General features: G+C 42.7%; 3 protein-coding genes and 1 pseudogene across 12 annotated transcripts in view; 2 read left to right on the top strand and 2 right to left on the bottom strand.

Annotated features, from left to right (window-relative positions):
* The window catches only part of LOC139612045 (NACHT, LRR and PYD domains-containing protein 12-like), a 606,901-nt gene that overhangs the window by 279,661 nt on the left and 300,247 nt on the right, over positions 1-26,993 (top strand). The window lies entirely within an intron of this gene.
* LOC139612046 (NACHT, LRR and PYD domains-containing protein 12-like) overlaps positions 1-26,993 on the bottom strand; it is a 286,486-nt gene that overhangs the window by 216,975 nt on the left and 42,518 nt on the right. The window contains exons 1-8 of one of the 7 annotated variants that reach the window (XM_071467174.1): positions 6,175-6,229; positions 4,763-4,863; positions 4,309-4,406; positions 3,046-3,177; positions 2,837-2,933; positions 2,575-2,688; positions 371-490; positions 38-273 (exon numbers count right to left, since the gene is read on the bottom strand). In XM_071467174.1, the coding sequence (XP_071323275.1) occupies positions 38-273; positions 371-490; positions 2,575-2,688; positions 2,837-2,933; positions 3,046-3,070 (592 nt within the window). In that variant the 5' untranslated portion in view covers positions 3,071-3,177; positions 4,309-4,406; positions 4,763-4,863; positions 6,175-6,229. Of the gene's footprint in view, positions 1-37; positions 274-370; positions 491-2,574; positions 2,689-2,789; positions 2,934-3,045; positions 3,178-4,308; positions 4,407-4,762; positions 4,864-5,484; positions 5,987-6,174; positions 6,230-22,205; positions 22,364-26,993 lie in introns of those variants that run through there. The other 6 variants (XM_071467175.1, XM_071467176.1, XM_071467177.1 and 3 more) reach the window with 6 other exon arrangements.
* Positions 1-26,993, top strand: part of LOC139612054 (protein NLRC3-like) — a 77,110-nt gene that overhangs the window by 39,256 nt on the left and 10,861 nt on the right. Inside the window, exons 2-4 of the mRNA XM_071467200.1 lie at positions 26,296-26,389; positions 26,500-26,620; positions 26,805-26,954. Coding sequence (XP_071323301.1) covers positions 26,586-26,620; positions 26,805-26,954 — 185 coding nt within the window. The 5' untranslated portion in view covers positions 26,296-26,389; positions 26,500-26,585. The remainder of the gene's footprint in view (positions 1-26,295; positions 26,390-26,499; positions 26,621-26,804; positions 26,955-26,993) is intronic.
* LOC139612051 (NLR family CARD domain-containing protein 3-like) lies at positions 12,507-21,989 on the bottom strand (annotated as a pseudogene).

The raw sequence follows: 26,993 nt of genomic DNA on the forward strand, positions 1-26,993 counted from the left end.
GAAATGAAGACATCAGCAGACACATGTTCAATCTCACTTTGTACAGTGCTGCTCTGACTGGCTGTCTGCAGTCCAGGTCTGGTTCTGGATCTTTTTCCACACTGGGGACAGGAGGGGTCTCCTGAAGACCCAGACTGGTCCCAGTATGAGGTGAAGCACTGTCTGCAGAACCAGTGTCCACAGCTGGTAGAGACTGGATCCTTCAGGACGTCCTGACACAGAGCACAGCAGGACAGCTGCTCCTTCACAGAGACACCACTCCTCTTCCTCCCTCTGTCAAGACATTTCTTCATCACTAACATGTCACAGTCAAATATGTCTAATAACTGAATCATCTTCAGCTCAGTTTACAGTAGAAACTGTCTCTTACTGTGAGTCTGAGGGTCCAGGTTCAGGACTGAAGACCAGAGGAAGATCTTTGGACCGGTCACTCTTCATAGACAGACAGCTGGATCCTGGAGACTCTGCTCTCAGTCTGTGGTTCTGACCTCTGCAAACACAAACATGTTTTTATTCACATCACATCGATCACTGATCAATTCTCTGATGACAGAGTCATTGTGGGAACTCTCAGCTGACGTCCTGCAGTGACATCACCATCCAGCACCGCACACTGTACTGAAGGATGGAAGCAACACAGCAGCATCCAGAAACAACACTGTTGTGTCAGTCAGTCATTAAATGTGTCCAGTCTCCAGCTGTTGATGACCTGTCTCACATCAGCTCTAAAGAAGCAGAGTGATACAAAGGTAAGATGAGAGGATCAGATGTCTGTGACCCCGACACTGCCACTGCCACAAATGAAGACAAAACAACATCCTGACTAAAACTAATGGCTGCCGATGTGTCTGCTCTTCTTCTCCATATTGATTCTTTCTCTGGAGTTCAGCTTCATTTCACACAAGGAGGCCTGTGTGTTTCTACATGACTGTGACAACAGCAAACACCACATCCTGCTGCAGGCTTCATCTGACCATCACACAACTTCACTGACAAACACACAGTTTCTCAGAGTTACATCTGCACAGATATCAGTGATGTTAAAGACAGTCTTGTGTGTAATTAAAGGATCATTGTGCTGTTGTTCTACATGTTTGTTCTTGACAACAAACCCCATGAAAAGAGCCAAACCAACAGTGTGTGAGTTCGTCTCTCAACACTTTGTGACCTCACTCCTCTGTCTGTGGCTCTCAGCTCTGAGCCCATTGGTTCCTTCTGAAGACTTAGGGCCTATTTTAAGTGGACAAACAGTCGCAGCACCAGGCACATGCTTCAAAAGGGTTGTAATTAGGTCACTAATTTCAATTTAGCAATTCTTAATATGGCCCTTACAGCTGTGATCCCTGACTCATTCCATGTCTGCTCTTTGTTCATTCAAGCAGCCACAACCTCACAGCCTTTGTAACACATGCTGGGGTGTTTCGCAACAACCGAATGCCATTCAGCCTTAGCTCCGCCCCCAGCTGCTTCCAGAAATAAATGTCCACCATATTTTTAGGCATCCTGCGCTGGTCATGTATGTGGACGACATAGTTGTGCACAACCCAATGGAAGCCATCCATGATGAGCGCCTGGCTAAGGTGCTTGATGTTCTCACCAGCCACAGTCTCACTCTGAATGGGGACAAGTGCAGATTTTCAGTGCCCCTCATCAGTTTTGTGGGTTTTCACCTGATGGCTGAGGTTCTAAACCCCCTCTGTTCTAAAGTGGAGACTGTGAGACGCCTTCCTGAACCTACCTGTTCAACACAATTAGCTTCCTTCCTGAGGCTGACAGCCTATCACCTGCTCTTCCTGCCCCACTGCTCCTGAACCACAGCTCCACTACCAGGACTCAAGAAAAATACATCCTGGTGATGGACTTCTGCCTGCTCTGTGGCTATTCACCAGCTCAAGGAACAACTCAACCCCCCACATTTTGATGCTGAGAGCCCCACAATCCTGACCTGTGACTCCTCCAACACAGCAGCTGCTGCAGTGCTTTCCCAACTCCAGCACAACACCAAGTGTCACAGGAGTGTTCAGTGGGTGAGCGGGAGGTGTTGGCATGTGTTTGGGTTTGCCAACAAGTGCCCACGACACACCCTGTGACTGACAACTGGGGCTCTCTGGCTGTGGATTTAGACCTCCCCATGGAACAGACACAGCCCACAGCTGGACATCAAGTAGTGCAGACTGACCTCCCAGCTCATCCTGAGGCCAAACTGGTCCGAGTTTGGGTTCATCTACCTCAAAGTGTATGTTACAGACGTTTGACTCTCAGTGTAGCGAGCCTGTCACATGACAGAATTATCCACATGGCTGCACTGCCAACTGGTAGTTTACCCAGATTACCTAGATAGGGTTCAAGTTCATACATATACTTATAGGTCCTGTTCCTGTGGGTTCTCTAAAGGAGGGAAATGTTGTTTATGAGCTACAACTGTTGTGGCCATAGATGCTGCAACTCATAACAGTTTTACAGCAGTTTGCTGGAAAGGAGGTTGTTGTTGTGTTACAGTTAGGTTGTTGGTGTGTGCAAGCAGCAATGAACTAAGTGTTTTTTAAGATGTTGTGGTTTGTGTGTTCAGCTTACATCTGATCAGCTGATGGACATTTTTCTTTAGAGGTAATGTCCCTGTACTTTGACCACTCGCTCTTTAAAGACAGACTGCTGGGTTCAGGAGGGTCTGGTCTCTGCTGCTGGATCCTGAAACAAAAACACATATAAAAAAATATGTTCAATCTTGCAATAAACACAACAACTAACTTTTAATGTGAAGTGTCTTTCTGAGTGTTTTAAATTCTCACCTTCCATCAACAGGTCGTGTGAAATTATCAGGAGTTAACATGTTAACCTGTTTCTCTTCGTGGACACACAGCTGGGCCCAGGTCTAAGTCTAAGCTGAGTCTGGGGTGTGCTGCTGCTGCTGCTGCTGCTGCTGCTGCTCTGGGCTTGAACACAACACACACAGAGCTTTGAATATGAATAATGATGGAGCAGTGATGTGAGTGCTGAGCTCTGACATGGAGAAGAGTCATGGACAGTTAGAGATCCTCATCTCACCTCTGAGCTCTGGTCTGGCTCTCATGGTCCCCACACAGAGTGGTTTTAGAGGGAGGGGCTCCCTCCTCTCTGTCCTCACACTGATCCATGCTGCTGGATTCACATCCACATCAGCTCACACACACTTTCTACCTTCATGTGGAGACAAACACAAATCATTCATCTGCACATCAACTGAAATTTACATAATTTCTCCTGTAAAAATATCAGCTCCACTGACGGACTCTTCTTCTCTGGTTCATATCAGGGTCAGTTGAGTTCAGTCAGACAGCAGTGTGAGGAGGAGGAAGCTGCCATCAGCTGCTGTACTTCTACCATTGACTCACTGGAGGACTGAGATCCACCAAGTTTAACTGACACAGTCTCTGAGTCTGCAGCATCTGTGCAGGAAATGACTTCATGAAACAAACTAAAGCTGATTATTTAACACACAGCAACTGGGACTGAAATTATTTCACTTCAAAGATCAAACAATTCAACATTTACTCATTTCACTGAAAATGTATAGAAAAAAATGTTAAGGTCTAAATAAGTCTAAATAATTACAAAAAGTCTAAATAATTAGACCACATGGTTTCATGTAATTAACTAATTAAGTATGAATCATTGGTTCAAAAAAAAAAAAAAGACAACATTCAGTTGTTAGTCTTACTATTGAATTCAAATGAATCACTAAGGTAATATAACCTGAAGACGCAAAATGTGAAATTTATCTACAGGAAAACAGACAATTCAACACAGCAGAATAATCTAAATAATATAAATCCTAAGTAGATCTATGGATATGGATCCAAAAATGTCTAAATGTCTTAAAGTGACTGAGTCCTACACTTCATTTAGACGTGGACTCGAACAAACGATATCAAGTCCACACCAATGCTTTGCTGTTCTGATGCCTTTCATTTCCGGTGTCCATCTCTGCATGCTCCATAATTTCCAAAAAGATTTCTACCAAACAAACATTAAATGAAGTTGTCCGAGCACAGTCCAAACTGTTTGCCCCTTTCAATGAGCAACACCTGTGCTAACTGCTCTGGGCTTTTACTTATCTGTGGCAGCCTGGGCCCTCCATTGTTCCCCCTAGAGCTCGGAGGAGTATCACACAACTCAAATACATGGATCCTATATGTCTTTTAAATGTTTTTATTTTTGTTGTTGGTATTGATCAAATACATGAGATAAAACTTATTTTAACATCAACCAGCTGTGTGAAAGAGTAGTTTTGTGTTGTTAGTTTGTTAATTGTCTTTCTGAACATCACACCAGTGGCGTGTGGTGACTTTTACAGATGGACAAACAGAACCAAGCAGCCACCTGCTGGACTGTAGCTGAAGCACAGGGGAGCTGCAGGAGTTTCACACCTGAGGAGTGGTGACATTTATTCACTGACAAACAGCCTGAACTGAACAAACATTACACTGCTAAGTTCACAACTACACTGCTAACTGCTAATTAACGAGCTAATACTCTGCTCTGGTCACCACCATCACAGCTCTCTCCCCCACTCACTTTCACTCTCCCTCCCTCTCCCTCTCACTCTCTCTCTCTCTGTCTCTCAGAGATGATAAATTAGTGTCATTTGCTCATTTTCTTTCTTATGCTGCCTCTTCATGCTGAATGTTCAAGTTTAGTTTCCACACACATCTGTGCATGTGCACGATGCTGCAATATTATAAGTGATCTCAGTACAGTTGAGGGTGAGTCAAGGACAGTTTACCTTGTACAGTTTAGCTGTAGCTAATCACCAGTCAAAGATCCAGGATTATCCTCAGTGATCAAACCTTCAGATTAAGCTGCCGTCCTCTCCACTTGAAGCTCCTGTCAATGTCAACAGGACACGGTCACACCCACAAAAAGGACAGAAGTGACAGGTACAACAGCTGGAAGTCAAGCTCGCTTTCAAGGACAATACCCTGCTGCCACCACCAGAGGGCAGTAGATTACATGATGAGTGCAAAGGGGCACAAAATACTTTATGGGGCAGAAAGCTGCTCTGAGATCACTTCAACTTCAGTGGAAGTGAATCAAGTTTTAGCTTTATTTCATTTTTTTTCCACTTTTCTTCAAATATCAAGTCTTTGTTTTTTAATTGGGCAACTGCTTGCCTTGCTTGCCCTGACAGCCACCACTGTCATATACAACATTAACTGTCAACTCTAAATATCAACACAAGTCAGATATATTCAGTGTTGGTCCTCCTCCTTCATCTCAACTTAGCAGTTACAGCTCTCAGTCAGTTTCAGAGTCAGTTACAACCAATAGAAGCAGAGCAACACCATAGTAGCACTACACCAACATCACAACAACACTACACTAACACTAAAATAACACAGCAACACTACAGCAACACTATAGTAACACTACAATAATCATTTTTCCACTGTAATTCAGGTGACAACAGGTGTTACCAACTAAAACATTAAAAACTGTTCATATTACCTTCAGATGGAGAAAAGAACCTGCGCCACAATGTTGGTGCCAAGTGAAACTAAATTTAGAGAGACATGTGCGTATGTGTGGGTGGAGCAGGGTGAATAACTGCCAGGAAAATAAGGTGTAAGGTAAAGATAAGCAGGGCAGCAAGGCGGTGCAGTGGTTAGCACTGTCACCTCACAGCAAGAAGGTTCTGCGGCTCCTTTGCCTCTGCTCTGGCTTCCTCACACAGTCCAAAGACTTACAGGTCGATTGGTGACTCTAAAGTGCCCATGTGAATGTGAGCGTGAAAGGTTGTTGTCTCTGTATGTCAGCCTGTGATGGACTGGTGACCTGCTCAGGGTGTACGCCACCCTTGCCCAATATCAGCTAGGATTGGTTCCAGCCTCCCCACAACCCTCAAAGGATAAACGGTATAGCTAATGGATAGATAAAGATCAGCAAACTGACCAAACACAGCTAAAAGTTTAAGAACATTCAGTTTGACTTTGTTCAGAGACAAACTTTAGAAACAACCAAACAACAGCTGTTTCAGAATCAGGTTCAGTGAAAAGTCAGTATACAATATTACAGTAACACCACAATAACATCGCAATAACACCACAGGAACTTGGGTGTAAGAGTTTTGTTGTTTCAACTGGAACTCAGGTAACAACAAGTGTTAATGACTAAAACATTAAAAACTGCTCACATTACCTTCAGATGGAGAAAATGACCTGCGCCACAATGTTGGTTCAAAGTGAAACTAAACTTTACCATGGAAATGCAGAGAGAGAAGCGTGTGCATATGTGTGGGCGGAGCAGGGAGAAGAACTGCCAGGAAAATAAGGTGTATGGTCAAGATAAGCAGGGCAGCACGGTGGTGCAGTGGTTAGCACTGTTGCCTTACATTAAGAAGGTGTGGAGTTTGCATGTTTTTCATGTGTGGATGTCAGCGTGAATGGTTTCTGTATATAAGACCCACATGTCAGCTGGTGTTGGCCCCTGCCCCTCCACGACCCTCAAAGGATAAGCAGTATATCTAATGTGTAAAGATCAGAAAATTTTACACAGAACTAAAAGATTAAGATCATGTTAAGTTACAGTTTGACTTTGTTCAGAGACACAAATGTTGAGAAACACCCAACTTTTGGAGTCCGTTTCAGAAGCAGGTTTAGTGAAAAGTCTTGTCAGGCAGTGTTAAGGTGGAGTGCGGAGGATGAGTGATTGTGAGTTTCTACTCTGGTTTGGAAGAGCAGACTGAACAAACCTGATTTCAGACTTTTGGAATTCTGGACTTGGTGATCAAATATATTGGGTAGAGTAGGAAGAACGGTGGGAAAACATCAACTATAGGACTGATACAATACTCTCACACTGTAGGAGGAAATGGGGAACAGGGAGATTTGAGTGGGGTAGTAACAGTGTGGACTGAAGTGGGGAAGAGATGTAAATAAGGAAGTAAAGTGAGTGGGAAGAGGCCGGATGTAGAAGCAAGAGGGGGAAAGTGATAAGAGAAATATAAAGTGAAATTGGGTGGTAAGGGAGTGATGGTTGGAGGGCCACTCTGGTACTATGAAAGAAGAATCTGAAGAGTCTGAAGAGTTTGGTTAGAAGTGCTATAAGAATCACAAGAAGTGGAGGAAAGGGAAACAGAGACTGAGACAAAAGAAATCCCAACAGACCTGGTTTAGATTCATAAGATATCAGGTGAGAGAAATTATACCAAATCAATGAGGTGTTTCAGATGCCAGGGATTTGGACATGAAGCCAAAGTGTGTAAAGGAAAGAGGAGCAGTGTGAGGTGTGGGATGATCATGAGTATGGAAGGTGTCCCACCAAAGAGTTGCTGCCATGGAGGTGAGTGTAGCGTTGTGTATCAGGATGTGAAGAGATGAAACATGAAGTAGAGGTCCAACAGAGAAGAGTGGAGGAAGGGTGTGGTAACAGAAGCAGTTAAGAGACAGGAGGAAGCGAATAGGAAACAAGGGTATGAAAAGGAAGTGAGTGACTGAGGAGCAGGTTGGTAAAAGAAAGATGTGGACAGAGAAGAAGACAGTGGTTACTGTCACAGTGGGAGCAGTCAAGCCAAGAGGCAACATGTGTGGATTAATACTATTAATGATCACAACACCACAGTGCACTGCAAGAAGCCAAACAGCTGGTGGACAGGAGGTTAAGGAGTTTCTACAGAACAGAAGAGAGAAGCCAGATATTTTCTGTGTCCAGACAACAACACTCAGACTCTTTGCAGTTTTTTCCTGTTTCATGTGGGAATCACTCACCTCGGGCCTGTTTCAGAAAGCGGGTTCAGTTAAAACTCAGGGTTCTCAGAGTTAAAGGAAACTCTGGGTTTTTGGTTTCTAAAAGCCAGTTCTGCTTAACTCTGAGTCACTTACTATGGCCACATACTCCGTGAAGCTAACCTGCTCGCTGGCAGGTTTTGTTCCAGTAACCCCAAGTTGCTCCTCTTTAAATGAACCTTCAGACTGAGGGAGGTAGTCTCTCAGATATGCTGTGCTCAATATCGAAGCACAAATTATCTGCAGAAATCTCAGTCTGGAGAGGGTGATCAGCCCCCGTTTGGACATTTCATCATTCCTGGATAATTTTCTGTTAGAGCGCTTTCGTCTGTCCCGTCTCAACCGTCTGTCGGTGTGTCAGAAATGTAACTCTTGCGCTCAAACGCTTGCTCTGCACTTCTGAGGTGTTTCCTACTGTAGTAGAATCATCGAGGAAGAATTCCACAGAATTGCAAGTATCAAGGAATACTGTATTTAGTAAGATGCTTTAAGATTTGAAGCAATAATCAGTTCATATGATACGAGTAGACCTCACACAGTTGGTACACTTTTTGCATTGGCCTGCCACACAAAACTAGAAACTGAAAACATCTGTTTCATATGATTCTTTTACCCGACTGTTCTACCTCTGTTCAAACTGTACTCAGTCGGCCTATACCCTAGTTATTTTAGGAATTCCAGGTATAATTTGGCTGCATAGATGGAACACATATCCCCATCAGGCTCCTTCAGTGAATGAAGGAGACTATGTGAACAGGAAGTCTTTCCACAGTATTAACGTGCAGCCTTTAGTAGGCTGTTACATTGAATGATAGGCCTACTTAACAGCACAGCTACTGCAGCTCATTACTGTTCTTCACTGTGAAGATCTTCTGTGATGCAACCCACATAATCACCAATGTGGAGGCAAAGTGACCCGGGTCTGTGCATGATTCCAGAACTTTTCGTGAGTCTACGCTGAGTGCTAGACTTGTCTGTGTTGAGTAGATACAGTACAGCTGTATCCCAATATTTAAAAGCAATATCCCATTTCCTCATATTGCAACTTAACAATTAAACTGTATGCTCATTATTGTAGGGGGGTTCGATGGTTACCTGCTTGGTGACAGGGGGTACCCATGCCAGCCCTCTCTGATGACCCCCATTTTATGTTGAAAGAAGTTAAACAATGTGCCACTACCCAACTTTAACTGATATTCCAATAATTGTACTTCTGTTTGGGTTTTTTGCATTTTCTGCTTTATGTGGTGCATTTCAAGCTTGGATTTTTGAATTTGCTTCTCCAAGTACACCTTGTACAGCTGCTTCACAGGGAGCTATCAGAATCAACAAAAAAGTCTTAGAATTCTTCAGCTTGATGTACACTGTGCAATTTTAGAAATCGTTCTGTTAAATTACAACTCAAACTGTATGGGTAAATCACATGAGATGAAAAGCCAAAGCTCATGATTTATGTGCTCACACTGTATGGTCCGATGGTCGGCTGTGACTGCTCACACTTTATGTGTGAAAACGCTGGACCCCTGAACCTGGAACACCAGAACTGGTGATTTCAGAGATGCTCACCAAGGAGAAACGTGCTGTCTTGGCCATTTGTGCTATTCTCTGTGCAGAAAGGTCCAAAAAAAGAGGCACTATGGCAGATAGCTACAGAAGTTACAGCACTAATATTAGCGCAAACATTAGCTCTCCCTGTTTAGTCTTTCTTTCTGCAACGTTCTGACCAGTTATGCTGTGGTTGTTTCATTACTTACATGACTTTCATTACTCCAAGTTCAATGTTATCCATGATGCACAGGCCATAAATCTCAGCCTTGTGTCACCATGCTTCTACTTCTGTTCCTGTTTACTGTCTTTGTGAACCACTGAGATCAGGGGGAATCGGCTCTACTGTGCGATACCCACACGAGGGGCGACCAAAATTTTGGACAGTTATGAAATCTGTCCGACCGTCTGATTGCCGGTCGAGAGCAGCTCATTGACTGTTGGACAGTGAAGCTGACAAATGAAGTCGAATCCAAAAACAGTCGTATGACTCAGAATTTGGCTCATTATCGGACTGAAATCGTGCAGTGTGTGCCCAGCCTTACTTTCATTGCTTTACATTCAGAGTACCTCTGGAAGACAGCCTACAAAAACTCAGTCCCACTGCAATATCCATTTTACAAATAGACCATCACTATCATCACTAGCTTGGCAAACATAATGTTATTTAATTGTTTATGCATGTGTGTTTCATGTGCCTGTAGCAAAGGACATTTTCTTTCACTATGGACAACAAAGAAAGATTATTTTTGAATCTTTCAATAACTTATATGCCAATGCTGAGGAATCTTACTGAGGTCAGCTGCGCTGTGGATGGGGATGCACACTGTTCATCTCTGTCATTTCCAGCACTGCTCTGTGAGTAAAGGTGCAAGTTTTACTATGGTGCTTCACTACTGCATCATCAGTTAGGTGCCTTTTATTTTTTATAAGTTCAAACCTCAATCGGCTGCTCGACATCTTCCCTTCCACAAGGTGTCTTCATCCTGTAATGAAAATTAACAATTAGTTTTATACGCAGACAATGAAAAAAATAACACCAACTATGAAAAATCTGGAGTAGAGTACTTACTGTTGCATGGGTGTTATCGATGCTCCACAAGACAGATTAAGAGAGCTTCCTCCAGGGATGCCTTCAGCCACGGGTCGGCCAGTGTTATGGCTGAGAGCCGTCTCTTCAGCCTCTATGAGTGGTGGTGGTGGTGGTGGTGGACCCCCCCCCCCCTGTTTTTGGGGCCTCTGCCTTTTTCCTATTGGCTAATGTAGTTAAAACTTGAACATATCCAGTTAGCACACATTTGGAGACTTGTAAAGACATTTTGGTGTTGCCTTCATGGACAATATTACATGCTGCCAGGGTTAAGATGGCAGAAATGGCAGCTTTTTTGGCTTAGACCACTAACATGTTTTATGCAGGGTTACATGCAAGAGTGAGACTATATAGAGATACATATCGAAAATGTGGAACACTAAAACTAGTAACACTTCTTAAATAAACAATGATGAACATATTTCTCATCAATACTTACGCATTCACTTAGTCTGCAATTATCTGCCATCTTTGTTCTGAAACAGAAACCTCAGAGTTTGACTTGTTTGTCAGGTTTAAACCAAGAGTTTCTTCACTCTGCTTTCTGAAACAAGCCCCTCATGTCTATGTTTTTTTTTAACACTTCCTGCCTTTGTGTTTTTTTCTCACAGGTTTATAGTGATCACCTGGTCACATTAGCCAATCAGTCCTCTGTGTATACAGAGTCTGGCCTCTCTCTCTTTCAGCGGCCAGTTGTCTTCGAACCACCTGTTAGTCAAGAGCTGCGGTGAAAAAGTCAAAATAACCACTTTTCCTTGGCGTCGAATGAAAACATCATGAAGTCAAGGAAAGATGTGAAGGAGAGGTCATAAGGAGTTAGGAAAAGACAACGGCAATGCAGAGAGAATCTGACTGAACTTTTTCTTTTTGAAACCAACTTTATTTATAACACATGGACAATAAATCCTCCTTTAACCACAAAAACAAACAGAATTGAGTTGTTGAATAAGATAACATGAAAGAAAAACATATAGAAAAATTGATTCATTAAAATAATAATTAGATAAAAATGAAGAACTGATCAAGAGTTAATTAGAGAGTAAATTATATTCAGACATATAGAGTTTCCTGTTATGGACACTTTGATATTTTATGCATTTGTTAAGTGGAGAAAATGTATGTTTAGTGCTTTACACAATGGGAGAGGATTTCATGAAATTACATTTATGTATATAGAATTTTGAGTTATAACTTGTTATAACATAAAACATTTTTTTTAACAATATAAATTAATCTGGAAAATTTTGCTTTTTCATAATTTTGAGAACTCACTCCTATACAACAGTGACACAAAAATCATGTCCTACATCAGTGCCCTCCTGTTGGTTCTGCTCCTGTTGGTCACTTTGAGATAGTAAAAATAATCATCTTTATCTGTAGATCCCTTTTCTAAACTCAAGTTACAAAGTGCTCCATTCAAAAAATAAAAGATCCAGTGATGTAAGACAAGAAAATATATAAAAATACATTTATGATCAAGAAATACATTTACAAATGTTTTACCATGATAGACAAGTTATAGATCAGTAACCACTTCATGTTTATTACAGTAACTTACTGATATCAGATATATATATTGTAGTGGAGTGCTGCACTTTGCACCCTTGAATGCAGCTCCAGGCTTGACTCCTCTCCTCAGCCAATTCCCTAATCAGGGCCAAATAAAAGGCAGCTGGGAGCCATGCTCAGCCTTTGCCTCACTCCCTCCCTGGTCAGTGGTGTGATTGCTGTTTGCCAACAGGTATGTGACTTTGGTCATATATATATATATATATATATATATATATATATATATATATATATATATATATTAGTTTTTAGTTAGTTATATATAGTTTTCAGTTTTTATAAGTGCATTTACTTTATGGTTTTTGTTTTAGCAGTTTGACCAGTGTGCTACAGGAGCCTGCCATTCCTAAGTCCTGTGAGGTGGTAAGTAGGAGGAGCTACAAAATCCACAATTGCAGCATGGTGAACTAGGAAACTATGTAACTTGTGTTGTCTTTTTGTAGGTTCACCTGCTGCTGTTCTGCTCGTATTTACTTTCTGTTTTCATATTGGTTAATTTCTGTTAACCAACTGGGTTGTGTTTCTTGTTTTGTTGCTCAATTAATTTTGTTTCATTTTTCTTTCAGCAAGTTGAGTGTCAACTGAAGGGGTCCGTCCGTCCGTCCTGGGCACCCCCTGTAGCAGACTGCCTTCCTCGGCTTAGCTCTTATTTTCATTTGTTATAATTTACGACTGGCAGTTTGCTGGCAATTTGCTTATTTTAAGCACTGTTTTAGAGAACATATTACAGAATTGTTTTAAAGAAAAATAATGCAATGAACATACTTGCCTAACTGTCATTCTGGATTCTGGTTTTAATATTGTGTGCGTTAATTTTTTTTTTTTTTTCTTTCTCTAGCCTGCCATTTTAAATAAAAACTCCTTTTTCATTTTGAAACACGTCTCTGTTTCAAAATTCATTGTTGCAGATGAAGCTGTGTCTCACTTATGTAGAACACATGAAAAGCTCTACGTTATAAATTCATGAGGTTATGACAAAGCTCAGCTCTACATGTGATTAAAGAAGAGCAGAGGGACAGCCAGGGGACTGGTCACTCCACAGACTGGTATCTACACCCACCCACAAACCTTTGACTCCTCCACTCCCACTTTAACCCCTGACTGTAGCTACTGACAGTGAACATTGCAGCCTGATTCATCAGCAGGAAGAAACCAGGCTGTTCATCAACCCTCTGTTCACTGGACCATCATCTCTGAATGTCTTTTTGCAGATCCAGCTCAGGTCAGTGCAGGTCAGTGATTCCTCTCTGATCTCACAGTTTGTCACATCTGCAGCAAACTAACTGCAGCTGAGATGAACTGAGTCGTCTCAGCTGAACTGACTTCAGAGAAAGACGACATCCAGATATTCACTGTGATGTTTTCACTGGAAACAGACTCAAAAGACTCAATAACAAGTGAACATGTTTATCCTGTTATAACTGTAGCTTTTATCTTTACAGCACTGGAGGAAGCATTTAAAAAGTAAACTGCTGTAATACATGAACCTGACAATGTGTGTGAGTGAAAGAGACTGAACTCTCTGTTCAACAGTGAGAGAGTTTCTCTAACAGGAGGAGACTCTCTCTACTACACTGAACACAGAGACACTGAGGAGCCAGACGACCAGAACCCCAACCCAAACCCAGGATACAGAGGCTGAGTGAAGGTGGTGTTGAAGGTGTGGAGGTGGATCAGTGAGTCAGAGGAGACTCTGTAGAAGGACAAAGAGCCAGCAGGACAGTCCACATACACTGCTACTCTGTCAGAGACTGAGGGGGGAGGGGAGGAGGGGGAGGAGGAGGGGGAGGAGATATATGTTCTTCTGTTATTGTGACAGACAGAGTAACCATGATCAGAGCCGTGCAGATTCCAGGACTGATTGTTCAATCCAAACACACAGACTTTACTGTTTCCTTTCCTGCTGATTCCTCTGTAACTCACTGATATATAAACCTTTCCTCTCCACTCGACCTCCCAGTAACAGCGACCAGTCAGACCAGTTCCACACAGCAGCTGGTGAAACTGGTCAAATCTGTCTGGATGATCAGGATACGACTGATCCTCCTCCACATGTGTCACCTTCCTGTTGTCGTCAGACAGTTGGAGCTTTCTGTTCACTGTGTTTGTGTCGATTGTGAGTTCACAGGAATCTGATGGAGAGAAGGAGACACAGCTGCAGTTATTGATCTATCATCTGATCAGTTATTGACAGTCTGATGATGACTCAATGTGCTGCTTTGTTTATATAAATTAAATAAAAAACACACTTACACTTCCTCAGACCTGGTCTCAACCACCGGACTCCAGCAGGCTCCACCCTGAAAGGAGGAGGGGGGTCAGACCAGCACATTCTCTCAACATGCACACTTGGACATTACATGGCTCTCACACACAGACTGTTTTAGTATTGTGTTCAGACGGAGGCTTGTCTGTATGGACGTACATTCACCACAGAGAAACAGGAAGTGGAGTCTTTATCTTGTCATTATACGGAGCAGGGAGGAGACAGTGAGAAAATAATTCATTGTTTGTGTGTTTGTGTCTGTTTGATATCAGTTTAGGTGTTAGACACACTTTCTCCTGCCGCTCACAGAGCGTGTGGAGGCTGCAGCTGAAAAGGAAGCGCTACTTCTTAGCATCTTCTTCACAGACATACCTGTGTACTGTGTCCTCGCTGCTACTTGGAGAACACATGAACTGCAGTATTTCTGGAAGTGTTGGCTGGTAGTTGCAGCAGGGGAGTGTGAACGAGCTGATGACCCCCAGAAACAAACCTATCATGCTGCTGAGTTAAGGGGTCAGATCTGCCTCCATCCACCACCTCTGCCTCAGCTCCGCCTTCTATTAGCACTTTTCCTCATTAGAGGTCGGTGATGCCACAGAGTCTCTGCTCTGCTCTGACCTGATGTCTGGATTCTCTGTGTTCTCCATCCACCAAACCTGCCTGCTCTAATGTGCTTCATCCGTGGTTGACTGACAAGGAGCTGGAAATCATTGCTGGGGACACTGATGTCTGTGGTTCCCTGCTTAGCCTGCTGCCACCGTGACCTGACCCCACATAAATGGAAGAAAATGGATGGATGGATGGATAAAAATCAGCAGATCTCAGAATTCCTATCACTGAACGAGCTGCTTGATCTAAATCAGTCGGGCTTAGAGAGTGACCGCTCCACTGAAACAGGTCTGTTGTCTGTGACTGAAGCTCTAAGAGCAGCCAGAGCTGCAGCTGTGGCTCTAAAACCTCAAGGTATTCTGCAATGCACCAACAAAGACAGAGAAGAAGAAGACCGCTGCTACTGAACATTTGCTCTGCAAATGTTTTATGCGGAAGGAAACATATTCAACACAGCTTAGTGACACACACAATGAGTTCTGGTGAAAAACACCAAATGTAAACACAACTTGTACTTGTCCACAAGAAAACTCCACAGGATGATTTAAGTACAGGGCTGTGCACAAGTTTGACACAGGTGGCACAGCAGCAGTAATGTCATGAATGATTTATAATTAGAAATGATCCCATCACAGCAACAGGATGGATCAGGATCTCATGAAACATGACATTCTGTACTTTTCTACCCTTCACACAGATCAGCTGTAACACACAGACTCACAGGTTATCAGTCACATCGTTTGGAGCAAAGCAGCTGTCCTCAGGATTTGTCCTGAGCTTCATCAGATCTTTACAGTTTTTTTATGTCTGGCAGCTCGAGGCCTCCGTACGACTGTCTCCTAAATACAGCAGCTGACCTCATGATCACAAAATCAGGATCTCAGAGAGGTTAAGGTGATTATTGATCATCAATATTGTAGAAGACAGAGACATGATGGTCCGACCTGATTCCATTCTCTTTGTTTCCTCCTTGGTTGAAGACACTGGGAGATTAATGTCTGTGAGCAGTGTAGATGGCAGCATTATTGTAGCTGTGTTACTATTAGTGTGTTAACACTGAACAGGTCTCTACAGTCTCTGGGTTGTTCTGGTGAAACTCTCAGAGACTCTGTTGCTTCAGGAGCAGCTAAACCAGCTGCAGCTGCTTTGAGCTGATTCAGCCTGAAATAAAAACACAGCTGACAACAGCTGATTTCACAACTGTGGCATCTTTTCTCCTAAATCTGACACAGTGAGTCATAATGAGACGCTGGAGGCATCATGAGGAGAAAACTCCTCTTTTGTTGTTGTTGAAGTCAGAGCTCTTCTGTAGAGATCTGTCATCAGCTGTGACAGAGAACATGTTTCAGCTCTTCTCCTCTATCAGACAGTGTCTGTCCATACCTGAGAGAGTCCAGTCTCCAGTCTGGATCCTCCAGTCCAGCAGACAGCTGCTTCACTGCTGAGTCTCCTGGATGATTGTAGCTCAGGTCCAGCTCTCTCAGATGGGAGGGGTTGGAGCTCAGAGCTGAGGCCAGAGAAGCACAGCCTTCCTCTGTGATCAGACAGCCTGACAGACTGCAGACACACAAAACCACACACAGGAACCCTCTGTCAACACTTGGACGTCTGTTTTTGTGCTGTTTGATTCTTTTCTTGTTGTCGGTTCTGTTCTTTTTTGGTCCAAATACAAAATATTTAAGGCAAATATAGGAATAGGAATATTTGTCTGAGGAAGATCTGTTGCTCAAACTGTCACCAAAAAAGGGGAGCTGTGAATTTAGTGAGCAGATACACTTATAATATATTTCACAGATTTTTCTGTATCCATTATTGATCCTACTGAGATGTGGTCCATATGCACACACCCCACTGGAAATTACATTTAGACATGTTCTTTAAAAAAAATCATCTTTGGAATTAATGATGGAGCAACCAAAAACAAAAGACAATGATGAACATACATCATGGAAAAGAAAAATCAACAAGTAAAGAGAAAACAATGGTAAAAGATAAAGATCCATGGATCTCATGGAAAGAAATTCTTTGAGTCTAGAAAGTTCTGCCAAAGTTTAGTGAAATATACTTTACACAATCCTACACATGTTCGCTGTTTATCCACTAATGTTAATGATATCTTAAATGGTCATTGGTTAAACAGGTTGATGAGTCCTGACCTGAGAGTTTCCAGTCTACAGTGTGGACTCTCCAGTCCAGCAGACAGTGACTCCACCCCTGAATCCTGCAGGTTGTTGTTACTCAGGTCCAGCTCTCTCAGACTAGAGGACCGGGAGCTGAGGACTGAGGACAGAGCTTCACAGCTTCTCTCTGAGAGGTTACAGCCACTCAGTCTGAAGAGATGATAACAAGGAATTAAAGAAGAGAGGAATTTATTTACTCTGCTGTTGAAAAGATCTGAGCAGTGTCTTCATATAATGATGAATAAATCAAACTCTTTCTACACTTACACAGCTTTGTTAGAGGCTTTGACCACTGGCAGCAGCCTCAGAAGAGCTTCCTCTGAAGCAGAGTATTTCTTCAGGTCAAACACATCCAGATCTTTTTGTGATGACAGTAAGATGAAGACCAGAGCTGACCACTGAGCAGGAGACAGTTTATCTGTGGAGATACGTCCTGATCTCAGGGACTGTTGGATCTGCTCCACTAGAGAGCCATCATTCAGTTCATTCAGACAGTGGAACAGGTTGATGCTTTTCTCTAAAGAGGGAGTCTTTTTGATTGTCTTCTTGATGTAATGAACTATTTTCTGAATTATTTTTGAGCCACTTCCTGTCAGTGTCAGTAGGCCTCTTAAGAGAGTCTGATTGGTCTGCAGTGAAAGACCCAGGAGGAAGCGGAGGAACAAGTCCAAGTGTCCATTTGGACTCTGTAAGGCCTTGTCCACAGCACTCTGGTAGAAGAGTTTGGATTTGTCTCTGAACAGTTTAAACCACAGGGATGTTGGTTGTTCTTCTGACATCAAATTGACTCCAGAGTTGATGAAGGTCATGTGGACATGAAGAGCAGCCAAAAACTCCTGAACACTCAGATGGACGAAGCAGAACACCTTGTCCTGGTACAGCCCACTCTCCTCTTTAAAGATTTGTGTGAACACTCCTGAGTACACTGAGGCTGCTGTGATATTGATGCCACACTCTGTCAGGTCTGATTCATAGAAGATCAGGTTTCCTTTCTGCAGCTGCTCAAAAGCCAGTTTTCCCAGAGATTCGATCATCTTCCTGGTCTCTGGACTCCAGTGTGGATCTGTTGCAGCTCGTCCATGATACTTGATATTCTTCAGTTTGGACTGAACCACCAGGAAGTGGATGTACATCTGAGTCAGGGTGTTGGGCAGCTCTCCTCCCTCTCTGGTCTTCAACACATCCTCCAGAACTGTAGCAGTGATCCAGCAGAAGACTGGGATGTGGCACATGATGTGGAGGCTTCGTGATGTCTTGATGTGGGAGATGATCCTGCTGGCCTGCTCCTCATCTCTGAACCTCTTCCTGAAGTACTCCTCCTTCTGTGGGTCAGTGAACCCTCTGACCTCTGTCATCATGTCAACACACTCAGGAGGGATCTGATTGGCTGCTGCAGGTCGTGTGGTTATCCAGAGGCGAGCAGAGGGAAGCAGGTTCCCCCTGATGAGGTTTGTCAGCAGCACGTGCACTGAGGTGGACTCTGTCACATCGGTCAGGATCTCAGTGTTGTGGAAGTCCAGAGGAGGTCGACACTCATCCAGACCGTCAAAGATGAACACAACCTGGAACTGATCAAACCTGCAGATTCCTGCTTCTTTGGTTTGAGTGAAGAAGTGATGAACAAGTTCCACCAAGCTGAACTTTTTCTCTTTCAGCACATTCAGCTCTCTGAAGGTGAATAGAAATGTGAAGTGTATGTCCTGGTTGGCTTTGTCTTCAGCCCAGTCCAGAGTGAACTTCTGTGTTAAGACTGTTTTCCCAATGCCAGCCACTCCCTTTGTCATCACTCTTCTGATTGGTCCATCTCTTCCAGGTGGGGGTTTAAAGATGTCTTCTTGTCTGATGGTTGTTTCTGGTCTGGCTGGTTTCCTGGATGCTGTTTCAATCTGCCTGACCTCATGTTCATCATTGACCTCTCCAGCCCCTCCCTCTGTGATGTAGAGCTCTGTGTAGATCTTATTCAGAAGGGTTGGATTTCCTGCTTTAGCAATTCCCTCAAACACACACTGGAACTTCCTTTTCATCTTAGATTTGAGTTTGGGCTGGCATTTGTTAAGAGCCACTGAATGAACAACAGATAATAAGAAAACATTTAATAGCACAGCAGATACTGCATATTTTAGAGAAATCTTTCAAATTACATACTAAATTGGCACATATCCTCATTGGGTATTACTCCTTTGTTAAAACACATTAGCAACTCAAAAATTAAATAGCTGCCATTTCCATTACTTGCCAACATTACTGGCAAGTAAATGTCATTTTTTTGTAATAAGTTTATCCATAATTTATCCATATGAAATGTCTAGGGGGTCATATCAAAGACTTTAACAACATAGAAGATGAAACTGAGTACCCTGTTAAAAACAAAAGATGCAGTAGAGTACATTTCAGCAAAAATATCAACAAACTCAAAGTTGACTCATGAATTTTTGTTAATTTCTGCATTTAAAAATAATTTACCATAAATTTTCATTATTTTTGCATATACTTTTCTTTAACAGTGCAGTTTTTTCTTTCATACTAAGATATTAGGACATGTGTCTTTACATGATAATGTTGCAGAGGACGTGAAGAACTGTTCGTCTGGGGTAAATACTGCCGAACATTATCAACTATTTGCTGTGTGAATGTGACAGTATTATATGATAAGTCAGGCCTAGTTTATGTGGCCAGTCCATTGTATTTAACGTGGCTGATTCTGGGGAAGAAATCACAATGAAAACAAAAGTGAATTTCCTGGAAGCTCAACATGACAGTCCAACAACTGAAAGCTGGTTAACGCACATGGAGTTAACTTTTCATGGAACTTTTCAAGCTGCACCTGAAATGTTTGTGCCTTACTGACAAGCCACCAGAAAAACTGTTGAACGCTACCTGCTGTAGAAGCTGCACGGGCTGACGAATCTTGAGGCCCAACTTGTGACTGTTTTCCTGTTGGGGGACAGTGATTTTATATGATAAATAGTTATTTGTAAAAAATATGCATTGTCCATTTTCATTATACCTGCATTGCTTAAAAATAAAATATGTTCTGACATCCAGAAATGAAACAGCTTAAGCTTTGAATACATTTCAGGTGTTTGTAAATCTATTGGATACTGTTGTTTATCCATAATGGGACATGTATATCATGTTTTTCTTTTCCTGGGACTGACCTTCATTGCCTTTGATCTTCTTTAAAATCCACTTTGCCACATGCATAGCATGTTGAGTAGTGTACATGTTGACCATCAAGTTCACTGTTTGCGGTCTGCTTGCATCCTCCAGATAGCACCTTTTGATGGCAGGGAAACCATCGGGTAACTCAGCATCCTGCAGGTACCACTGGAAGAGTTCCAGTTCTTTAGCTCCCAAATCCTGCAAAGCTTCCAGCAGCTGCTCCTTCACAGACGCCTCCATCTTTTCTCCCTGGTAGCATCAGAGGATTTTTACAGCTCAATAACACACTCTTTAACCTAGAATAAAAATCTCAGATGATCATATTACATGCTCTGATATGTTTGTTTGCTGCACTGAGCTGATGTTGATGTTGAAGGGATGAAAGATTGTAAAATGCATCAACAGATCAGTAAAAAACCTTTGTCATCAGTGACTGTCGACCTGGTGAACAATTATCAATGAATCTTACAGATATGTGAGTTTAAACTGAGCCAACTGCAGCCACCTGCTCTCCAACTTCATCCAGGACAAATTCAAGTCCCACATCGGTCTGACTCACAGCAGTGACGGCCGACAGCAGACAGAGACTGAGACTCAGTCTTCATCCTGCTCCTCAGACGTCGCAGCGTCGGCTGTGGGTTTGATGAGAGAACAGCTGAGACACTTCACAACAAGTTTGTGGTGTGTGGGTTTAAAAGTGATTTAACAGGTACAGCTCAGTTCACTCACCTGGTTTGGTGATTCTCAGTTGAATTGGGTGTTTAGGCATCTCAGCTAAATTTATTTTTGCAGCTTTTAGACGTCGAGCTCATGTGTGATCTTATTTAACAAACAGTATTTCTTTGCAAAAGAAGAGTCAAACCTGTCATATGGTTTTATGGTTCTGGGCCTTGTTTTTTTTTTTATTCTCATTAAAGAAAAATTCAGGATTATGTCAATATACTGACATGAATCATTTCAAATGCTTGTCTCTGAGTCAGACCAGAACACCACCAGTTATCAAGTGTTTTTCCCCATCAGCTCCAGCTCCTGAAACAGGAAGTGGAGGACTCCATTTCCACTGACTGAGCCCTGTCAAAGGAAAGTTTCTGTTCCAGACAAAGTCATTTTATGTTATCAGCTGCTGATCAAATAACTGGTTCAACTCTGAGTTACTTATTTTTTCATAATACTTAGTAATTAATAATACTGAATGTTAATGTGTGTGTAAATTCCTAATAACTGCCTCCAAAGTTTCCTTCAGTGACTCTAACTACAGACATGAGTTACCAGGGAAACAGAGACAGGGTCCAGCTGCTCCTCCTCTCATTCATTTCTTCAGCTGAGTTACTGAGTCCTATAGTCAAAGGACAAACATGATGTGGTTCGTCTTTAACCACATCAGCCCTGAAGAGTAAACGTCACATGCAGCTGTTCTCCAGCGGCTGTCCGGCCGAGCTCAGGCCGCCTTTAGTGGGCTCGGACAGCGTGAGAGCAGCGGGGCATGTCCGCCTCCTCCACAGGCTGATTCAGCCATGACAGTTGCCTTCAGTCATCAGCATGTGGAGCAACACAGTGATAACGACTCTGTGTTTCACTGCTGACCATCAAACCTCTCTGCTTCTGCTCTCATTCCACCGCTTCTACCGTGAACATGGACCCGACATGGCGGACAGAGTTAAAGTTGCTCCAGACTTTACTGTTACTGAGTCATAATAACACGATAACTTCCACTGTTTCTGCTGGAACTCAGGTCATTACAGGTGCTAACGACTAAAACATTAAGAAAACTCCTCACATCACCTTCAGGTGGAGAAAATAATCTGCGTCTCAGTGTTCGTTAAAAGAAAAAACTAAACTTCAACCAGGAGGAAGTGGGGGGGGGGTGGAAAACCATGGATGGTCTGGTGTGTCCTGCTGCTGCTGCTCTGGGCTTCAACACAGCACACAAACAGCTTTAAGTGTGAATAATGATGGAGCAGTGATGTGAGTGCTGAGCTCTGACATGGAGAAGAGTCATGGACAGTTAGAGATCCTCATCTCACCTCTGAGCTCTGGTCTGGCTCTCATGGCCCCCACACAGAGTGGTTTTAGAGGGAGGGGCTCCCTCCTCTCTGTCCTCACACTGATCCATGCTGCTGGATTCACATCCACATCAGCTCACACACACTTTCTACCTTCATGTGGAGACAAACACACATCATGAAATCTGAAACCCTGTTTCATATCAGTGTCAGCTGTATTCAGTCAGCAGTGTGAGGAGGAGGAAGCTGCCATCAGCTGCTGTACTTCTACCATCAGTCCACTAGATGGAGTCATGAAGCTGCAGTGAAGTGAAGAGCAGCCCAGCTCACACGCTGCATGGGCGACTGTTTCAGGACTGAGATCCACTGATTTCATCTGACAGTCTCTTTGTCTACAATGTCCCTGTAGAAAATGACTCAATGAAACAAGCTACAGCTGATTATTTCACACACAACAACCCCCACTGAATTTATTTCACCTCAAAGCTCAAATAATACAACATGAAGTAATCATCATGTTATTTTAAGGTAGATTTTAAAGTGATCCTGTTATGTTCAGTCAGGGAGGTTAGTTTGAGTTCTACTTCCCCCTGCTCTGTCAGCTTGCAATGAGCACTCAAGCTGATGACTGTCAGTCACATGACATGATGAACCTACTCCTGACTCTTGGAGTCTGATGTTACCCGTCAGTTGTTTGTCAGTTTACAACACGAGCAAAGAGAAGAAAGGAGTGAAAAATGTTCCTGACATTACCCTTACATGGAGAAATGAAGCTGTGCCACAAGGATTACAGGAACTGAAACTGCAGTTTAAACAGGAAATAGGGAAGTTGGAAGGAGGATATATGCGTGTTCCAAAGTCACATTGTGGGGCTCAACTTCCTTTTGCAGTAAATGTGAAATAAATGACAGCAAAAGTGGCAGGTAGAAAGAGAGAGGAGAAAGATGGCGTGACCAGTGAGAGAGGACGACTGCAGAGTTTGGCTGATATCCTCAATCACCGACGATGAGCTCCTGTAAACCAAGTAAACAATAAAAAAGAAAAAAAAGAGCACTGGTTGATACAAAACAACAGACTTATGAACTGTTGGAAAGTTCTCTGACTTGCAGGTTAAAGAAACTTAAAAGAGTCGTCCTCAGTAACTGTGAGTTCACATGTGAGGGATGAATATTGAACAGTATGTTACAGTATTATACTGTTGTAAACAGTGGCCTCTGGTCAATTATCCAGATGTGAAAGACACATGACATGTGATATTAAACTTAAATTAATTATACAAAAGTAGTTATTAAGTCCAAATTGTTTATTCATCCTACTTCACCCTGTATCCATCTAATCATTTAAACATGTTTTTAAACTGTATTCATGTGAATTTCATGTGAACACCTGTACTTCCTCCAGTTGGGGCCAGATGAGTGTTTACGTGGCTCCTCAAACTTCTGGAGAACAGTTGACCTGAGGCTGCATTTCCATTGGTGGCTTCAAGATTTGGCCTGGAATGCAACAAAATGCACACTGGACAACCTTTCTTTTTTTAGAATTGGAATTATTTTTGAGATTTTTTTTCAAGTGATTGGATAGTTTTCTATGGACCTTCATATTCATATTCTTATCATAACTGCTGCTGCTTGTTAGACCAGAGCTTTCACAAGTTCAAGTGGACCTGCGGAGAAAGAAAATTCAGTGATTTCTGAACAGAAACATCCTTTGACAGGACGCACACTGGAAGAGAAAAGAGGATAAAGGAGCTTGGACAGGACCAGCTCAACTTAAACATGAAGCAGCAGGCAGGTGATTGAGGACGGGCCTACACTCAAGGCTTCTCCCGCTCTTGTTACAACAGATGGAGCCGGATATCTGGATGTGGTGTGGTGCCTTTTATTGCTTTCCCTGTTTGCTTTTTCAAAGTGCTGGCACCAAAACATTGAGGACAACGACGGGGATACAGGACCTTAAACACCTTTCTGAAGTGTTGTTGTCAGTGTTGTTGACTGAAGTGTTGAAGTGTTGTCAAGATGGTTGCGAGCGCAGCCACCTTCAGTTTCTCTGGCAGGCTGAGCAGTGATGAACAGTTAGATGAGGGCTACAGGATCGGCTTCAGACGGCACAATGAAGAGGTGACACAAAACCTGCACTTCCTGTCCAGAATAATTGATTGTGTGAAGTTATTACTATTACTATTATATTCAGTTTCTTTTATTGTCAATTTATTGTTAATTAAAATAAAAAATATGATTAATTATCTTCATATGTTATCACAGAGATTCTCTCCGTTCCATAGTTGAGCAAAGCAGCAGCTCTCAGCCAACAAAGAAGCATCGGGGACTCATGGTCCAGGGGCCCAGTGAAGGATTGCAGCAGAGGTGAGCTCTAGGAATGAGTCACTTCATATTACATTGAATTGTTATTTTATTGTTTGCTAACTTTATAGTTACTTTATAGTGGTGGACGTTGAACTGGTCTTTATCCAGGTCCTGACTCTGAAACATCTGACCACGCCAAAAAGTTTGTCTCTGACCTGATGAAAGCACTTTACAGTGAACTCTGGCAGCTCTTGTTTCACTTCACTTCATGTATTTTTATGTGAAGTTTGAATTGAAGTGATTTGAAGTTTTGCACTTTGCAGTTTCTATTTGCAACAGTTTTTATTTTTGTATGAAGACATGTTCCCATTTATCTCAGGGCTGCCTTTCCTCTGAGTGGACTGAGGAAATAAATCTGACTCAAGGTTGACACTGAGTCGTAGTAAACTACATTTGATTCAGTGAGATTTTATTTTTCTTTCCTATTAAATTGTCCTCCACAGACAAATGTGAACAGTGACTGAAAACAGCGATCTAGAATCAGATCCATGTGTGAATTGAATCCACAATCAGTTTTGAATCCAATCCTGAGATTTTCTGAATTGTGCAGCCCAAGTAGTCCAGGCTGATAAGAGCCAATCAGGATCCACCATGGGTGTCTATGTCATTGTTTCCAAATGTCTGTAGTTTTCAAAATAAAACAGGTCCTGCAGCGTTTCTGAGAGTCTCTGTTTTAGAGGCTGAAGACTCTGGAGGAGAGAGGACGGAGGAGGAAACAGAGAAGAAGAGATGAGTTTAAAACTAAAATGGAGCAGAGTGGATGGAGCTAATGACAGGAAGTAAAACACAAAAGGTAAGTAATTACAAAATAAATCAGGAAATAAACCAAAGTCCGAGACTCCAGATCATGTTCAACAACTGTCATACAAAGGGCAGATGATGGTACGGGCACTGGAAACTTTTAAAAAGATGTTTCAAAAAGCATTATCAGCAGGCCGGAGTATGTGCTCAAAAAGTGATATTTTATTAACAAAATACTACAAAACAGAAATACTACAAAATAAATCCCAGGCAATTCAAAAAGAAAAAGAACCTAAACCATAACAAATTCTAAAACTGCAGCCTCACAGCAAGCTGCCACCTGCTCTACATCTCTCTCCCCTTTGACCCCTGAATGGATTGCATTTAATCTTCTCCTTCACCTACGTGGAGCATACCATCCTCTCAGGTAAGTATGGGGGTGGGCTAAAATGCTAACCATCCCAAGAATCCCAACCCCACACTACCCCAACCCACACTAAAACGACCTGATAGCACACCCCTGTTTCCTCTCTCCCTGGCTGAGCAGCTAATTAACCCCACTCAGACAGAGACCTGAAAATATGCAGAGTGGGCCGACCTTTCCAACATAAACCACACAAAAATATCTCAAAACCCATATATAAAACGATCCCTGAAAAATTAATAGAAACATTTACTCAAAATATAAATCACTCCACCAATGATAACAACAACACAATGATAATGTGGGGGATCAGGGCAGAGTGAAAAGGGGGTGGAACAACCTTTTCACAGCAGGTCATGACATCTTTATCCTTAATATAATGTTTGATCCAGTTCAACCTGAAAATGATATTAGATGAATGGAAATCAAGATAATTCTGTTGAACACACACAACAGATGGTACACCACCTGTGCTGGAGCACACACGCGCACGCGCACGCGCACGCGCATACAGAGTCATGTGACTTCTTGTAACTGCAGAGGACTCATTTACAAGAATTCATGTGACTTCCTGTAGCTGCAGAGGGGAGGAGCAGCTGAAAGTGAAAGTGTTCAGTGAGCTCAGACTCCATTTGAAGTGGACGGAGCAGAAGGAGGGAAACTGAAGGCTGAGGCAGGTGAGTGTTAACACAACATTATTATTATTTTACTGTCAAAGTCTCTGAGTCAGTTTGTCCCTGTGGACTGTGGAGGGAAGAAGAGTCACAGTGAACTTCTGTCCACACAGAGACACTGAGAGGAAAGGAGGAACAACATGAGGTGTGGTACTTCCTGTTCAACAGTTTGACTCCACGTGGTGATGAGCTGAATAATATGAAACCTACAACTGAGCCAAGAGACCTGAGCAGGTGGGCTTTATTATACTGTACATGTGTGTGTGTGTGTGTGTGTGTGTGTGTGTGTGTGTGTGTGTGTGTGTGTGTGTGTGTGTGTGTGTGTGTGTGTGTTTCTGGGTGTGTCTCTTGAGCAGCTTGTTTGTTCTGACTCTTGTGTGTGTGAGCTCACAGTGAGTGTTACTGGTTTCCCTCTCAGACTGACTGAAGTCCTGAAGATGAGTGATTGTGTGGAGGAAGAGGAGGACAGAGCAGAGTCTCCAGGACCCAGCTGTCTGTCTGTGAAGAGTCACTGGTCCAAAGATGATCCTTTCAACTTCAGTCCTGAACCTGGACCCTCAGACTCACAGTAAGAGACCTGCTACAAACCTGTGAACCTCCAAACTGT

Source organism: Trachinotus anak, unplaced genomic scaffold (assembly GCF_046630095.1).
Source record: "Trachinotus anak isolate AG129_WGS33_773 ecotype Australia unplaced genomic scaffold, CSIRO_AGI_Tana_v1 ptg000030c, whole genome shotgun sequence".
Lineage (NCBI taxonomy): Eukaryota > Metazoa > Chordata > Actinopteri > Carangiformes > Carangidae > Trachinotus > Trachinotus anak.